This window comes from Heterodontus francisci, chromosome 6 (assembly GCF_036365525.1).
Source record: "Heterodontus francisci isolate sHetFra1 chromosome 6, sHetFra1.hap1, whole genome shotgun sequence".
In the NCBI taxonomy this organism is placed as follows: Eukaryota; Metazoa; Chordata; class Chondrichthyes; order Heterodontiformes; family Heterodontidae; genus Heterodontus; species Heterodontus francisci.
The window spans coordinates 43,554,832-43,573,082 of record NC_090376.1 but is presented as its reverse complement, the minus strand read 5'-3'; the positions used below and the strand labels follow the sequence as shown (position 1 = coordinate 43,573,082).

The 18,251-nt window shown below is 43.7% G+C and overlaps 1 protein-coding gene across 3 annotated transcripts in view; it reads right to left on the bottom strand.

The window, feature by feature from the left end:
- Positions 1-18,251, bottom strand: part of flt1 (fms related receptor tyrosine kinase 1) — a 306,847-nt gene that overhangs the window by 11,119 nt on the left and 277,477 nt on the right. For 2 of the 3 annotated variants that reach the window (XM_068033545.1, XM_068033546.1), the window contains 2 exons: positions 16,681-16,765; positions 1,974-2,068 (listed from right to left, as the gene is read on the bottom strand). In XM_068033545.1, the coding sequence (XP_067889646.1) occupies positions 1,974-2,068; positions 16,681-16,765 (180 nt within the window). The remainder of the gene's footprint in view (positions 1-1,973; positions 2,069-16,680; positions 16,766-18,251) is intronic. The other variant, XM_068033547.1, reaches the window with a different exon arrangement.

The window sequence follows — 18,251 nt, the reverse complement described above, 5'->3', positions numbered from 1 at the left end:
CATTCCAGCTTCAGAGAAGCACCCCACTGCAGTAACTGGTTAGTAATTGAGAGGGCAGTTCAATAAGAAGTTGCCCTTTCAGCCACTTTTTAGAACCATTAATTAAAAATACAAAAAGCAGCCAGGCCACCACTGGCAGGGATTGGGGGTGGGGGGCGGGGTGGTGGCAGGGGGAGCCCCTCTGCAGGGTGGCCTTTGGATGCACCCTCACCCAGGAAGGCAGGAGGGCCTGTAGGCCTGCCTGAAGTTACTGGCATCCCAGCCTACCACTGGGTACCTGCCGTCAGGCAGTAAACCTGCCCCTGTTGCGTCAGAAAACTGGAGGTCAACTGGAAAATCCTAGTCCATCTCCGTAATCGCTGCTTAATAAGGCTTGTGGGGCAGGCGGCCTTTCTGGGTCCTGAATCCATTGACATCAATAAGATGGCATGTCGGCCGGTCTCGTAATTTTCTGGCCCTGTCTGCCTCTGCTCCCAACCTCAGTCAGGTCCGAGAATTCAGCGCAATGTTTTAGGTCAATGACGTTTCCTCCAAACAGTTCTGTTTCACTCGCCACAGATGCTGCCAGATCTTCTGAGTATTTTCAGCATTTTCTGTTTTTATTTCCAACATCTGCAGTATTTTGTTTTTGTTCCATGGCTTATGAAACAAGTTGGGACTCTATGAGTACTTTTTTAAATGCAAACACTTTCTTATTATAGATTGCCTTGCATAAACACAAAACCTTAAGATTAGAAATAAAAACAAGAAATGCTGGAAATATTCAGCAGGTCTGGCAGCATCTGTGGAGAGAGAAGCAGAGTTAATGTTTCAGGTCAGTGACCCTTCATCAGCACTGCTTCTCTCTCCACAGATGCTGCCAGACCTGCTGAATATTTCCAGCATTTCTTGTTTTTATTTCAGATTTCCAGCATCTGCAGTATTTTGCTTTTACCTTATCATTAGAGTTTACCTTCATTTCTCATTCTCCTGTTATGTGCTGTGCTTTGTTTCTTTGCATAAATTAGTTTAGAGAAAAAAAATCAATTGGCAGAACAACCTGTTAGGATATCCTCTATTTCATGTTTAGTTCCTATTCATGGTACAACGCTAGCCAAAACATGAAAGTAAAAATGTTTAAGTTGCTTTACTAATGGTGTGCGATGTGTACAAAGCCAATTTTTTATTACACCAGGGACCAACATATAGGATTATGCACCAAAATGTATGCTTTCGCCAAATACAGGCAAGAACATTACGTCCTTTGACTGTACTCACTGTATTACTTTTACTTCTGTTGTGAATCACTTATGAATCATTTTATACCATTTCTTCCAACCTCCCTTTCTCTTTTCTTTTGAAAAAATTATTGTTACTTAACATTGATCTTTCCTCACCATATTTGACGACTTTACTCTTTTCAGTTCAGTCTCTGCACATATATTTTGTTATTAAAAGTCCATTTATGTCAATCTATAGCAGTTACAGCTGTTAAAAAAAACTCTACAAGCTGGATCTATTTCTGTTTTGCAAATAAAGTTCAGAAAAATGCTTTAGGAAACAGGAAAGAGCAGGAAGGATTTCACGTAAAAAAACCTGCCAGTATTTTTATTCTAAATTTTGCAACCTAATTATGTTAAAATGAATGACAAAGACACCAGATAATTAATGGAATAGTCGTAAATAGCAAAGGTTTACTCAGGAATTAAGCTGCTACAGCAAGTTTGCTTGGCCATCACAATTTGAAATGATGTTTATGCTGCACAAATTTAGTCATACTTTTAAAAAGCATTTCAATACAAAAAGGACTTCCTACTTAATCACTTTCCTGCAAATTTAGTGCAGACAAACACAGAGTGCCAAACTGCATGTATTCCCTGCTCTGGTCCATTTCATTTTCTGAACCATGTCTCTTTTTTTTCCTGGTTCCAGTTTCCTGTTATAATTACTCCTTTTAACAAATATATTACGTATTTTATATTGTGCTGCTTTACCCAAAAGACTGTGAATGTCTTGGTTTGCCATCCATCCACATTGGACGATCCAGTTCTTCTGACGTTAAAACCATTCCACTATCAGTCTGATAATCCTGGAAAAACAGCAAGTTCATACAGGATTGCTATTTAACTTTGTTATCAGCTGTATAAACTAGAAAATACTATTAACATTTTGAAATATGATTAACTCATTGTTAAATACAGACTCAGTTTTAAATGGTACATTGGTATCATTCTGGAGTTGAAAGTAGTATTCATTGGGTTTTCTTGTCCTTTTGACCAATGCCCCATATTAAATGAACACTGAAAAAAATTACAGTAAATTACAGTAAGGCAAAGAATAAGTAAACCAATATTCATGTGTAAAATGGTTCCGCTGGTTTAGGAGTTTGGGACTGGGGGCTAAGAATTAGGGCCAGATCTTTCAGGAGTGATATTTGCAAACACTTCTACACACAAAGGGTGGTACAAGTTTAGAACTCTCTTCCGCAAACGGCAATTGATGCTAGACCATTTGTCAATTTTAAATCCGAGATTGAGAGATTTTTGTTATCCAAAGGTATTAAGTCATATGGGGCAAATGTGGCAAAGGCATCGAGTTGGGTCTCATCAAGGCATCAGCCATGATTTCACTGACTTGAGCAACAGGCTCAAGAGGCTAAATGTCCTACTCCCGTTACCTATGAGCCGTATTTTGTGATGAAGCCGCCGGTCCCACCATTGGGATCAGAAGTGAGTGAGGCTTATGTCAGGGCCATAAGCGGCCAGCTGTAGACGATCCAGCGGGGAATGGGATGTAGGGGCTTAAGGCGAATGAGGTGTGGGCGCTGGCCAATTATGTGGATGGTGGCAGGAGCAGAGACAGAAAGGCCATTTTTAAAGGGCTGCTAGACCTGCATTCAATCTTGCTGTCTGCAGTGATAGGATTTCTAGAGTTCTGAAAGGCTGCAGAGTTATGGTGGACAGTAGAACCCGGGTGGCCCCGTGCTTTAGTGATGCCTCTCTCCAGGTGCACTTACAAGCTGCCAGGGAAAGGTGGCAGATTCTCTTCCCTAGGGCTGAGAGGAGGAGAGCTGGGAGCCTGACCAAGCAAGCCTGGCTGCAGGTTGTGGAGGAGGTCAGCAGCCGTGGGGTCACCCAAACACACAGATACACTGCTGTAAGTGGCTCAATAACCTCATCTGGACAGCAAAGGTCAGTATCTTTTAAAGCCTTCAGTTGTTGGGTCTTGCATCTGTTAGAGGAGGAGAGTGCGTTGGGTGGGGAGTGGGTGCCCACCAGACATGGGCAAAGGGTCAAGGGAGGCAGACAAACTGCCTGAGGCATGGAAAAATGGCTCTGAAAGGAGGCCGTTTGTCATTGGAGACCGTCCCTGGAAAGGGGCTGGATGCAGGAGGCATCTGTGCGCCCCCATCTGTCACTTATGGACAAGCACCAGCACACGTCTTGGGATTATTCTTGCTGGGACACCAACAACATTCATCCTTCTGTCTGCAGGAGAAGACTGCAAAAAAATCACAGAGAGTAGGCCAAAACTGATGGTGGGCTGCCGATTCTCCATGTCCTGAGCTCGATGGAGGAGGAGGCCATGGAGCTGGCTGAACCGCAGGATCGAAGAAATGTTGTGGACAGAGAGACTAGGGCACCTTCCTAAGACAGCGAGTAAGGTTGTCATGGGGCACAAGGCATCTGCAGCGATGGAGCCATGCTGCTCATCAGGCTCCCAGTGCCTTTAGGGATCTCCATCGTAAGGGTGTGTGCAATGTCAGGATGGTAGGCCCGCAACCCTTCAATGTCTCTGTTCTCTCTTGCAGGTCACGCAGAACCTACCCACAGAGTTTCCGGGACTGTGAGAGAGCCTGTCATCTCTGAGGGGGACGATTGAGCATCAGGGGGTCCATCAGCAAACCTCATACCCCTGCACCCTCAACCAGCACAGATACCCGCACGTTGGTGGGTATGCGCTCACTGTTAGATTTGGTGACCACATCATACACGCACCCAAGCAGCTGATGGAGGCTGCGACAGTCTAGGCCTGACAGTCAGAGGACTGTGGGAGGCGAGGCCCATGCTGAGCCCCAGGCTCATGACATGTCTCTGGTGTCGACAGCATAATGGGAAATGCTGTAGCTGCAGCGAGAGGTCAGGAAATATCTGGCAGCGATGTTTGAGGCAATGTTTGCCCAAGTGTGGATGATAGAGGAGCCCATCCAGGCCTTGAGTGATGCTATGTCTCTGACTGGTGCATGACTGGCGTCCTCCATTGATAGATTTGCGGCTCTGATGGACAGCCACATGCAGCAGAGCATTTAGTGTCTGCAGGATATTTGTGCAGACCTACATACCCTTGTGTTACGACCAGGTGAGAAAGGTGTCTACGGGTCTTGTTCAACATTCTCTTGGTCTTATTGTAAGGGTTTAAATTTAAACACACTGTGTTTTGAACTTCGCCTTTGGTGAATCCTTGTTCGCCGCTTTCCAATTATAAGGCAAAGAAATGAGCACAAACAGGCCTTCTTGGGATTAAAGAAGAAAAGTGAAATTTATCAAAACTTAAACTTAAACTCTAATTCGGTTAACGCCTATGGATACACGCCGTGCCCCATGCTAGCATGCATATGCAATACACACATGTAAATAGAGACAGAAAAGAGCAGAAGAAAAAATAAAATAGAGAGGTTTGAGGCAATATCAGGAGAGTTTCTTATTACTGAGCTTCGAGCTCACTGTAGTCCTTTTGTAGGTAGTTCTTGCTTGTAGGTAATTCTTGCATTTTGTTGGGGCCCAGTATTCTTCTTAAACCTTGTTCACTGTAGGAGACTTTTCTCTCTTGGGGTTCCTGTGTCTTGAACAGATTCCAAAGCTAGTGAGGAAGAGATGAGCAGACAGCAGAGAGGCGGTCACAAGCCAGCCACGAGAGGTCTTTTCCAGTCCAGGAGCAAACAGCTTTCTGATTTCAAATTCTCTATGGCAAGTTCAAATTCAAAAAACCTCCAACAGCCAGTTAGTCATGTGACTAAACTGGTCTGATCATGTCTGTTTGTGTATTTGGCCATCTTAGTAGTTAAACTGGAATGCTAGCCTCTCCACCTTCAACATCTGGTAATCAAAAGTCCATTGTGGATTAAATTGGAGCAGGAAGTGGCCCATTTGTTCTTTCCAAGTACTGTCTGTTACTATGCAAATGACTTTCCAGTCAAGGGTCTGGTGAGGTTTTTTTGAAACAAGTTCTTTCTTTACTCCAGTAATAGTTTAAAAATCAATGTTCATGTGGCGAAATTTTATTTATTTAGAGATACAGCACTGAAACAGGCCCTTCGGCCCACCGAGTCTGTGCCGACCATCAACCACCCATTTATACTAATCCTACATTCCTACCATATCCCCATCTGTCCCTATATTCCCCTACTACCTACTTATACTAGGGGCAATTTACAATGGCCAATTTACCTATCAACCTGCAAATCTTTGGTGGTGGGAAGAAACCGGAGCACCTGGCGAAAACCCACACAGACACAGGGAGAACCTGCAAACTCCGCACAGGCAGAACCCAGAATTGAACCCGGGTCTCTGGAGCTGTGAGGCTGCGGTGCTAACCACTGCGCCACTGTCTCATTCTTGGCAGGTGGGGTAACCATGAGCTCAAGGCAGCAGTGGCAAGGTGAGAAGGACACAGGGAACCTGGAGTCACCACCAGGTCCTCTACCCTCCCAGGTCAGATGGGAGGCACAAGTATGGCTTGTAAGGGAGGAGGGGTGGCTGCCCCATGCTGCTGGGTGCTCCTGTCAGGATGGTCCTGGTGTGGCCAGCAGTTCCTCTGCCCCTCTGCCAGTGACGCCACGGCCTCATCCCTGATGACAGAGGGTGCCTCTGCTTCTGTGCAGGAGGAACCTCAACAAGCCGAGGCCCACCAGATCTAAGGCATCCAGAGGACGACCGCCAAGGTCATCCCTAGCCAAGGGGCAGCAAGGTAAGCAGCCAGCCTCCACTTCACCTGACAGCATAGGGGAAGTACCTCGTAGTAGTGCAGGCAAAAGAATAAAGAAGAGCACCTAGAAGCACGGGGTATTCACGAATGAATGTGTATTTAGATGGAAAGGGTAATGTTTGCTGTCACAGTCAATAACGAATTTTTTCCAACAAACAATATCTCCTTCCTATTCTGTATGGCCTTTGGTGATTCATTTCAGCCCTGCCTCTGTGAAGAGGCGTGAGGTGATGGATCACGCTGTGAGGGGTCCAGTCTGGAGCCTTGCCAGCTGAGTACTGCACAACTGATCAATGAGTAATTGTTCCCCGGAGGAAAGAAGGTGACAACAGGACTGCATAAAGGTAAGTCTTTATTGGTCAATGCACAACTGGCAGTAAAGATCAAAGGAAACATGAATTCATAAGGGCATTGCAAGCCTCCCTTGTCCTGTTGTCCCTGGGATCCCTCATCTGGCGATGCTTGGCCAATTTCATAGGAACATTAGAGCAGGAGTAGCCCATTCAGCCCATCGAGCCTGCTCCGCCATTCAATTAGATCATGACTGATCATCTACCTCAACGCCACTTTCCCATGCTATCGCCATATCCCTTGATGTCATTAATATCCAGATATCTATTGATTTCTGTCTTGAACATGCTTAATGATTGAGCTTCCACAGCTCTCAGAGGTAGAGAATTCCAAAGATTCACCACCCTCTGAGTGAAGAAATTCCTCCTCAGCTCAGTTTTAAATGGCCTACTCCTTATTCTGAAACTAAGTTGTTATGACCAGGTGAGAAAGGTGTCTAGAGTTTTTTCAGCCTTCACCTGGTCTTATTGTAACAGGATTTAATTTTAAACACACTGTGTTTTGAACTCCCCCTTGGAGAATCCTTGTTCACTGCTTTCCAATTATAAGGCAAATAAATGAGCACAATCAGGTTCTCTTAGGTTTAAAGAAGTAAAGTGAAATTTATTAAAACTTAAACTTAAACTCTAATTCGGTTAACGCCTACGGATACACACCGCACCTCATTCTAGCATGCATACGCGATACGCACATGCAAATAGAGACAGAAAAAAGCAGAAGAAAAAAAAGAGGTTTGAGGCAATATCAGAAGAGTTTCTTGTTACCGTGCTCTGAGCTCACTGTCATCCTTTTGTAGGTAGTCTTGCTTTTCGTTGGGGCCCAGTATTCTTCTTAAATCTTGCTCACTGTAGGAGACTTTTCTTTCCTGCGGTTCACGTGTCTTCAATGGGTCTTCAGTTCCGTGAGAAAGAGATGGGAGCATACAGGAGAGAGGTGTTCTCAGTCCAGGAGCAAACAGCTTTCTGAGTTCAAATTCTCTGTGGTAAGTTCAAATTCAAAATACTCCAACAGTCAGTTAGTCATGTGACTAAACTGGTCTGACCACGTATGTTTGTATATTCGGCCATTTTAGCAATTAACCTGAAATGCTAGCCTCTCCACCTTCAACATCTGGTAATCAAAAGTCCATTGTAGATTAAATTGGAGCATGAAGTGGCCCCTTTGTCTGTTCCAAGTACTGTTTGTTACTATGCAAATGTATTTCCAGTCAGGGGCTTGGCAACCACTTGTAATAGGCCTTCTTTTCTTCCCAGCAGCAATTTTAAGTTTTAATGTTTATGTGGCAAAATAATGCATGCCTCATTCTTGGCAGGTGGGGGCCTGCATGACATTAGACTCACCAGCCAGGGGAACCATCCTCTCCACATCCACCCTGCACACCTGTAAGAATTTTGTAAGTTTCAATGAGATCACCTCTCATTCTTTGAAACTCTAGAGGATACAGGCCCAGTTTCTTCAATCTCTCCTTATAAGACAATCCCGCCATCCCAGGGATTAGTCCTCTTCCGCATCCTCATCATCCGAGGAGGCAGCACGCTCTTCACATTCCCCATTGTTCATTGCCGTTCCTTCTGTAGTGCCACGTTGTGCAGTGCACAGTCGACCACCACAATATGTGAGACCCTTGCTAGGCCGTACTGAAGGGCTCCACCGGAACAATCCAGGCACCTGAACCTCAGCTTCAGCAGAACAATGACCTGCTCTATGGTCACCCGTGTTGTATATTATATTATTTAAATGGAGAGAGATTGCAGAACTCTTTGGTACAGAGTTCTGTGGTACAATCTGGGTTTTCTGATACATGAATCACAAAAAAGTTAGTATGCAGGTACAGCAAGTGATTAGGAAGGCAAATGGAATGTTATTGTTTATTCAGAGGGGAATAGAACATAAAAGTAAGGAAGTTTTACTACAGTTGTATAGGGCATTGGTGAGACCACATCTGGAGTTCTGTGTACAGTTTTGGTCTCCTTACTTAAGAAAGGATATAATTGCATGATTCTATGATTCTAAGAAGTTCATAGAAGGTTCACTCGACTGATTCCTGGGATGAAGGGGTTATCTTATGAGGAAAGGTTGGACAGGTTGGGCCTGTATCCATTGGAGTTTAGAAGAATGAGAGGTGATCTTATTGAAACATATAAGATCCCTAAGGGGACTTGAGAGGGTGGATGCTGACTGGATGTTTCCCCTTATGGGAGAGACTAGAACTAGGGGACACTGTTTAAAAATAAGGGGTCTCCCATTTAACATGGAGATGAGGAGAAAATTTTTCTTTCAGAAGGTTGTTGATCTGTGGAATTCTCTTCCCCGGAGAGCAGTGGAGGCAGGGTCACTGAATATTTTTTAAGGCTGAATTAGATAGATTCTTGATTGACGAGGGGGGAACAAGGATTCACCAAGGGGGAGCTAAAAACACGGTGTGTTTAAAATTAAATCCTGTTAAGTGAGACCAGGTGAAGGCTGAGAGGGACCCCTAGACACCTTTCTCACCTGGTCGTAACAACACACACATAGGCTGGAATTTTACGCCACCCCAATGAGCTGGTTGGTAGCCGGGGGGTGGTGTAAAATGGAGCGGGGAGGCTCCGGGAGGCTTTCCCAAACCGCTCCCATCTCTGCCTCCCTTTACGTAGGGCCGGGAGGGGGGGGCAGTGGGGAGTGAAAAACAGCCCACCTACCCCAGGCCAATCAAGACCCTTAACTGGCCACTTAATGGCCACTTAAGAGCCTTCTCCTGCCTCCACGCGGATTTTACGCGTGCCAAGCGGACGTCCTGGAGCCAGGCAAAGCCACCTGGGAAAAGCCGCACCCCACTCTAGCATGCATACGCAATACACACATGCAAATACAGACAGAAAAGAGCAGAAGAAAAATAAAGTGAAAAATTTGAGGCAATATCTGAAGAGTTTTTGTTTCGGGTCTTCAAGCTCACTGTAAAGTCCTTGATTGTAGGTAGATCTTGTTTTTCATTGGGACCCCGTATTGTTCTTAAGCCTTGTTCGCTGTAGGAGACTTTTCTCTCTTGGGGTTCTTGTGTCTTCAGTGGATTCAGAGGCTTGTGAGAAAGAGATGGGAGCAGACAGGAGAGATCTTCTCAGTCCAGGAGCAAACAGACACTCTGCCTTCAAACTCTCTGTGGCCAGTTCAAAAAAAAACCCTGGAACAGCCAGGTAGTTATGTGAGTAGCTGGTCTAACCAGTCCTGGCCCTTGTGGATTGTAGGCCCGGAATGCGCTTCCTCACTTTCGATGTCTGTTAGCATGTGAATAATTTTTTCCAGCCACGGTTTGTTTAACTTGTTTAACAAGTCATTTCCTCACTCCAAAAACAGTTAAAAATCAATGTTCATGACAAAACTGATGTGCCTCATTCTTGGCAGGTGGGGACCGAGCATGACAGTGTACTTTGGGCTTGTATACAGCACATGGAATGAATTACTTATTTATTTAGAACAGTATATTTGCTTCACTATCATCAAAAGATACAAATGAAGAAGGACATTCAACCCATCTTGAATGACCTTACACTCTCCTCTTTGCTCATCTAATTGTTTCTAAATGGTTGTAGGGTTTTGCCTCCATCGCTCTGCCTGGAAGTCCATTCCAAGTGTTGATCACTTTGTGTGAAGAACTTCTTGATATCAGTCCTAAAACTATCATTTACATTTTGAACCTGTGTCTCCTTGTCCTGCTTCCAGTTTAATTTATAGTAGTATTTCAGCTTAACTGATTTACTACTTTATATATCTCTAAAAGATTACCTCTCAGATGCCTGTTTTCTAAACTGAAAAGCCCAAACCTCTCCAGTCCTTTACTCATAAATCAGACCCTGACACTAGGGGCTGAATTTTGCCCTTAATGGGCAAGACCTACCACTGGGGCCAAAAGCAGGAGGTGACCCCGCTTCAGCTGGCAGCGGGACCCTGGGTGGCATATTGCCACCGGCGGCTAATTAAGAGGCGGCCGCCAGAGCAGCCGTCCAATTAAGGATGGTGGCTTGCCCCCAAGAGCTGCTGGCCCAATCAGAGCGTTGGCAGCTCAGCAGCGCTACTGTTAGCGGTTCTAATGCTGAGGTGTAGCTCCAGGAAAAGGGCGCTTTAATGGCGGGGCACAGGTAAGTTGGATTGGGTGACGCCGGAGCCAGGCAGTCAGGCCCCGGCAATGGGGGAGGTGGGATTGGGGTGGGGGGAGAGAGGGTTGCTGAGCGCCGGCGATGCTGTTGCTGCCAGAGCGGCCATTGCCATCAAAGGGCCCTTCTGTGGGCATGGAGTTCCCCCCAACCCCCACCCTGGAACCCATTGGGAGACTGCCTAGTTTCGCTGGGCAGTCTCCCCACATGGTGGTGGGCCCTTCCAACGCAGAAAAAATGCCTGCAGAGGTGGAAGGTGACCCTTAATTGGCCACTTAAGTTGCTCAATTGGCATCTGAATCGGCATCTGAGCCACCAACATTCCCAACGCCATGCCATATTGCCAGCGGTGGGAAGACATTGGACTCCCCTCCCAATGCCTTCCCTTGCCATGTTGGCAGCCCTCCCATTCCATCCCCAAAGGCCTCGGAAAATTCAGCCCTAGGGATCAGTCTTTTGGCCCTTCTCTGTACTGCCTTCAGTGACTGAATGTCTCTGTTTCTTGGCAACCAAGACTGGACCCAATACTCAAGTGTGGTCTGACTAGAAAACTGTACGGTTTGATCATAGCTTCCTCTGACATGTGACATTTCAGGATCTTTTGATCATTTTTCTTACAGAAAGGTTTTCGGAAAAAGTTAATTTTACGTGTTGGGTTTTAAAAACAAAATGGATTGCCATAGTTCTAAGCTGCTGGCATTTGCTGAATGTATTGTGTCAGCTGTGACCCAGCTGGTAGCACTCTCACCCTTGAGTCAGAAAGTTCTAGGTTCATGTCTCACTCCAGGAGTTGAGTATAAAAGTGAATGCTGAAATTCCCTGCAATACCAGCAGTACTGGGGGAGTGCCGCACTGTTCAAGATGCTGTCTTTCAGATGAGATGTTAAACTTAGGCTTCTACCGGACCTCTTAGGTAGCTATAAAAGATTCCATGGCACTATTTCAAATAAGAGCAGTGGGGTTATCCCTGGTGCGCTGGCCAATGTTTATCCCTCAATCAACATCACAACAACAGATTATCTGGTTAATATCACATTGCTGTTTTTGAGAGTTTGCTGTCTGCAAATTAGCTGCAGCATTTCCTACATTACAACAGTGACTACACTTCAGAAGTACGTCATTGGCTGTAAAATGCTTTGAGATGTCTGGTGGTCATGAAAGGTGCTATATAAACACAAGTCTTTCTTTTTTGTATATTAAAAGCAGATATTACTTCATCAACGACCGTCCTTCAATCATAAGGTCAGAAGTGGGGATGTTCGCTGATTGCACAATGTTCAGCACCATTCGCGAACCCTCAGATACTGAAGCAGTCCGTGTAGAAATGCAGCAAGACCAGGACAATATCCAGGCTTGGGCTGATACGTGGCAAGTAACATTCATGCCTCACAAGTGCCAGACAATGACATTTCCAACGAGAGGTTCTAACCATCTCCCCTTGACATTCAATGGCATTACCATCGCTGAATCCCCCTGTCTCAATATCCTGGGGGTTACCACTGACCGGAAACTGAACTGGATGTAGCCATATAAATACTGTGGCTACAAGAGCAGGTCAGAGGTTACGAATCCTACAGCAGGTAACTCACCTCCTGACTCCCCAAAGCCTGTCCACCATCTATAAGGCACAAGTCAGGAATGTGATGGGATATTCTCCACTTGCCTGGATAGGTGCAGCTCCTACAACACTCAAGAAGCTCGATACCATCCAGGACAAAGCAACCCGCTTGACTGGCACCCCATCTACCACCTTCAACATTCACTCCCTCCACCACTGACGCACAGTGGCAGTAGTGTATACCATCTACAAGATGCACTGCAGCAATGCACCAAGGCTCCTTCGACAGCACCTTCCAAACCCGCGATCTCTACCAACTAGAAGGACAAGGGCAGCAAATGCATGCGAACACCACCAAGTTCCCCTCCAAGCCACACACCATCCTGACTTGGAACTAGATCGCTGTTCCTTCACTGTCGCTGGGTCAAAATCCTGGAACTCCTTTCCTAACAGCACTGTGGGTGTACCTACACCAAATGGACTGCAGCGGTTCAAGAAGGCAGATCACCACCACCTTCTCAAGGGCAATTAGAGATGGGCAACAAATGCTGGCCTAGCCAGCAACGCTCGCATCCCCTGAACCAATAAAAAAATCGACAGTTGCCCAGAACAAATGCAAGCCATTATCTCATGGACTGTGATAGTAATATTTAAATCTTAAGTAATTTACTAGGTTGATGAACATAGGTAGCTGAGTTGACATTGTGTACCTTGATTTTCAAAAAGTCTTTGACAAGGTGTCACACAATATTAGGAAAGGATAGTGTCTTGTGGAATTAGTGAGAAGATTTGGATTTGGATAAGAAATTGGTTGTTATGAATTGTAGTGGTTCTGTCTAAGGACCAGTCACTAGTCCAGGGATTGGTAATAGGTCTGTTTTACCATCTTCATATATGATCCGGATGAAGTTACCAGGAGATCAGTCTGCATGTTTGCAGATGATACAAAAATTTGTGCAAGTGTTAGGAGTTTATATGAGAAAAATACATTACAGGCAGATCTAAATGTAGTGGTAGATTGTCATTTGTCTGGCAGATGTCATTTAATATAGATAAATGTAGTGTTTTTCATTTGGGTAGAGCCTATTGTAAACTTTGTACACAGTGCAGGATTGCATGCTCAATGCTCTGAAGATGCATGAACAGTGCTGCAAAGCTATAGCTAAAGAAAATCGAGTATTAGGATGAATTATGAGGATAATTAAATACAAATCAAAATACTTTACTGTCTTTGCCTTGGGCTTTGATTAGGCCTCATTTAGAATGCTGAGGTGATTTTTAAAGTAAATTAAAATTACTATTAACCTTTACATAAAGATTGTCTTTTTGAAACTATCAGATAGCAAAGGTCTGGAAGAAGAATGGAAGACAGAAGAGGAGAGTTAGGAAATTAGCTTTAAGTTAAACAGGATGACCAATTGAAGTGGGGTAGCACAGTATGCTCATTATTTTAGTTGTTCTGTTAGAAATAAGTGAAACTTGTTATAACTATTGTTCTGAATGTTTATCTTACGATAACTAAAACAGTTTAACAATTCGCATCAACTGTCACCTCAATTATAACCAGGGATAGGCACCAACATGTTGCACCATGGACATTTGACAAAATTATTGACTCAGCCACGGACATGGGGACAATTAATCTGTATATTTTTAGTTTAGTTTAGTTTAGAGATACAGCACAGAAACAGGCCCTTCGGCCCACCGAGTCTGTGCCGACCATCAACCACCCATTTATACTAATCCTACACTAATCCCATATTCCTACCACATCCCCACCTGTCCCTATATTTCCCTACCACCTACCTATACTAGGGGCAATTTATAATGGCCAATTTACCTACCAACCTGCAAATCTTTTGGCTTGTGGGAGGAAACCGGAGCACCCGGAGAAAACCCACGCAGACACAGGGAGAACTTGCAAACTCCACACAGGCAGTACCCAGAATTGAACCCAGATGGCTGGAGCTGTGAGGCTGCGGTGCTAACCACTGCGCCACTGTGCCGCCCTAACACGGGGGGGGGCTCGTCCGGGACGAGCCAACCTAATTCCATCAAAACACAGTCTGATTTAAAACACATTTAGTGAGATACCTGGCATTGTTTTTACTTGCACCAGTAGTCAATGTCTGCGCACACACTTGATATAGCAATGTGCAGTATTCCAGATACATGCCCATCTGTCAGGAATGATCTTGTTCGCTCTCTCCCTCCTCTCTCTCTCTCTCTCTCATCTCCCCTACCCCTCTCTGTGTCTCTGTCTCTCGCTCCCCTCTCTCTCTCTGTCTTTCTCTTTCTCTCTCTCTATTGGTCTCTCCGTGTCTGTCTCCCTCTCTCTCTCTCTCTCTCTCTGTCTGTCTCCCTCTCCAGGTCTGTCTTCCACTCTCTCTCTCCCCCCATGTCTGTCTGTCTGTCTGTCTCTCTCCCCATGTCTGTCTGTCTCTCTCTCTTCATCTCTCTCTCTTTCCTTTGTCTGAGTCTCTCTCTCTCTTATCCTCTTTCTATGTATCCCTCTCTCTGTGTCCCCTCCAAGCCCCCCTCAGTGTCCCTCCTCTCTGAGCCTCGCTCTGCAATTTGGCAGAAATTTCTAAACCCTGAATTTAAAATTACCACGTACCTCAACATTTTTAACCATGGACACTGTGGTGTCCATATACCAATGCTAACCCCAATGACAACACTGGAGAAAACTGAAGAAATAAAATGCACAAAAGACAATTCTTGCTTTTTGAGCATCCCTGATTTTAACTTCTCCGCTATTGGGAATCATCCCTTCAGTTGTCAAGGCTATAAGCTCTAGAATTTCCTCCCTAAACCTTTCCATCTCGTTACATGTCTTTTCTCTTTTAAGATGTTCAAGCTTTTGGTCATCTACCCTAATATCCCCTTTTGTAACTCAGTGTCAAATTTTGTTTGATAATGCTCATGTGGAGCGCCTTGGGCCGTTTTACTCTTTTAAAAAAGGTGCCATATAAATAGAAGCTGTTGTTGTTGTTGAGTATTCTGTCCAGATTGCAAGGGGATGCTATACATTGCTGGGTTATACTATCACTCCAGTAGGTATAGGGATGTGTGAGCCAACTCCCAGAAAAGTAAGATGCTCAGGCCACCTAAGGAAACAACTGATATCACTGAACCCAAGAAGGTATCTACACCAGACTTGAACTGGACAACACTTTACTGTTTTTGGTCATGTAATTCGACATTCTGCCTTTTTTGATTACTGCTCCGCATTGGTTGGACATATTGAGCATTGAGTCCACTAAGTCTATTAGATCTCTTTCAATGTCATCCTTAGCTCTTTCAACACCATTCATGCTGTACATGTGTGAATCCCTTTCTCTTCCTAGGTGCAGTACTTTAACTTTGCCTGTATTAAGTTTCTTTCACCATTGTTATGGCCACTCATACATTTGTTTAACTCATTCTGTAATTTCTGGGCTTCTTTTTCGATTCTATTGCCCTTTTTAGTTTTCTATCATCTGCAAATTTGATCAATATTCAGATCCATTTTAAGGTTGTGTACTTCATCTGGCAGATACCCAAAGATCAAGTCCTTGCTGCAACAAAGGTAGGTGTCTATTTGTAACAGTTCTGCAATGGTTCCTAAATGACAGTGCCCACTGTGTAAAGGATTCACTAGGTATTTACCAGAGAATTACAGTACATCCTCATGAAGGACATTGTATATTAACTGGCGCAGCTATGAGTAATAATTTCAAAAATCTGCATCTGGATAATAACCTTCTTACATTTTCTTTCCTCTTATTTTAATCTTCTATCAGTACTATCCAGACTGAGCAGTGTATTTTTGGAAGAGGTTGAGGTTGAACAACAAAATTAAAAGTTGCCTAATGATATGCTGCTGTTTCTCCCTCCTACCCCCACCCCCACCTCCCCCATTCTCCTTCCTCTCTGTTCTATTCCACTGTGCAGATCCTTTGATTTACATTTCTCTCATTAACCTGCCATCCTGGGATGTTGTTATGTCTGGTTCAGTTCCTTCCCTCTGTCATTTTACATCTTTCAGTTTTTTGTACCTTATGATAATTTTGACTCCAGACTTCATTTGGTCCAGTTTCAACTGAAGCAGATTAAATTTTCAGAGGAAAACTTGAATGTTATTGCTAAGAATTAATTGGTTTTAATAGTTCCTTGCTTGTTGTTAATAAGTATGGAAATCAAATCCATCCCAAAACAAATACTCACACTTGACTCAAGTAAGTGAACAAAGGAAAGCATGATTTGTTTCAGAAGAACTTTTGGAGTTTAAGCTTGACTTAAGCTCAAATTGTCCTGTCTTTTTCTGTTTGATTAAAACTAACTTTCAAAGCATGAGATTAATCCATAAAAGTGCAACAATTTTAGAGATAATACTGGTTCTCACTTCCAGATATATTTACAATCATATCTTATCCTGTTATTTCATCATTATCATAAAGCTTAAGGTGTTCAAAAATTCAAAAGGGAAAAGGCAAAGATTTTTATACCCCCAGAAGATTCAGAGAGAAGCCAAAAGGTGATTTTGTGAAGTTTGTCATAACATGGTAGATAACATCTATGCATTGTAATGTGGGGAAGGATGCTTGCAAAGCTGTATTGTAACTCTTAAGTTTTGAAATGGAGCCAAAGTTATCAACAATGCACGACAGTCTTCAGGTTCATAAGAAAACTTACATCTGTTAAAGTTGTAAATTCAAGTGGTAACTCTTCAAATGTCTTTAAATTCTGCGGTTGTTTCTTCATACAAGTGTTAATATATCTGCAGTGACGGCAATATGTTACACATTAAAATGGAACTGCAAGTCAGAGATTAAGTAAAGGCAAAAAATCTCATCGTTCATAACTCTCTTTACAATAGTGGAAACATGAAAAGGATTTAAATATAAGCAAAATCTTGTCATTGGATTCTGTTTAATGATCCAAAGAATTACAACTTGACTTTAATGTCCTTTGCAGAATATTTAATCATGCCATCAATATAGGTACAGAAGAAAAATGTCGACAATTGCCCAAACCTAGATGGATGCTGGACCTTTCTGCATTTAACTGAAAACAGACCTACACTGAGCAGACAAAATGGGAAATGGCATTTAATATTAAAATGTAAAGTAAGGACTATCAGTGCTAAAAATAGCAAATCCAGTTATATCATTTAGTAATCTGAAGTAGGGAAAAAAAATGTGGGTTCACTAAATTCTACTGCACTGTTTGGCAGTAATTGTCAATCTTGAATGTTACAAGTAAATCCATATATCTAGCTACATAATATCTCAAAAGAATTGCAAGACTATGGGATTGATTTTAACTGTACCCATACCCTATGGTGAATGGGAGGGGTTAAAATCCATCGAGTCTGAGGTTGTACCAGTTCCATCCAGCAATATTTTATCTTCACCCACTTTGAAGTCAGTCAAGGCTCCTGCTGCAGACAGGTGAGGGCCTAAGCCAGGGCCCTGTGACATCATCGGCATCAAACATGATTTTTACAACTCAGAGGGAGGCCCACCCGCAGTCAAACCTGCTGGAAAAAACTTGGTGGGAAGCAGCAGAGTGGCCAGAAGAAGCTAAAGTAAGCAATATTTTTTGTTCTTTGGTGGGAATCCATGGCTCTGCCCTTCCCCTTCCGCTCCCTGTCCACACCAGCATCTGTTTGGCACAGCCTTCACGTCATTCTTGCCAGCTTCAGATAGGCGACAGATTTCAAATGTTAAAATGAGGTTTATCAGTTAAAACCAGCCAGGCCTGGCCTCCCTCAGAACAGTGTGCTGCCCACCTCAGGCTTTCTATCTGCCGATCTTGCCCTCCCATTAAAATCTCCCTCACCATCTGCAGTACTGAGCCAGTTGGGATGCTCTACTTATGAAAGATATAAAGACATTGGGAAAATGGCCAATGAGAATGAAACTAGCTCTTAAATCAATGAAGGGAGGCTGATGCAACACTAAAGGGAGGTACAAGTTAGGTTTTACAAATCATGAAGCAAATTATTGGATGTTGGAGTGTTTTTTTGTTGCACTAAATCAGAAAAACTGGATGACATGATTATAAGTTGCCAAAACCAAAAGCTAAAAGTAAGTGGGGAAACAATTTAGCACTTAGATTAGATCTATGGGATAGACTGCCGACTAGCAAAGTAAATGTAACAAAGTTCAAACAATATTTTTTAAAATCCAGATTCAACAAAGATTGCAGAAATACAGGCTTAGTTTTTTTTCTCCCTAACTATCTTCTGCACTCATGCAGCC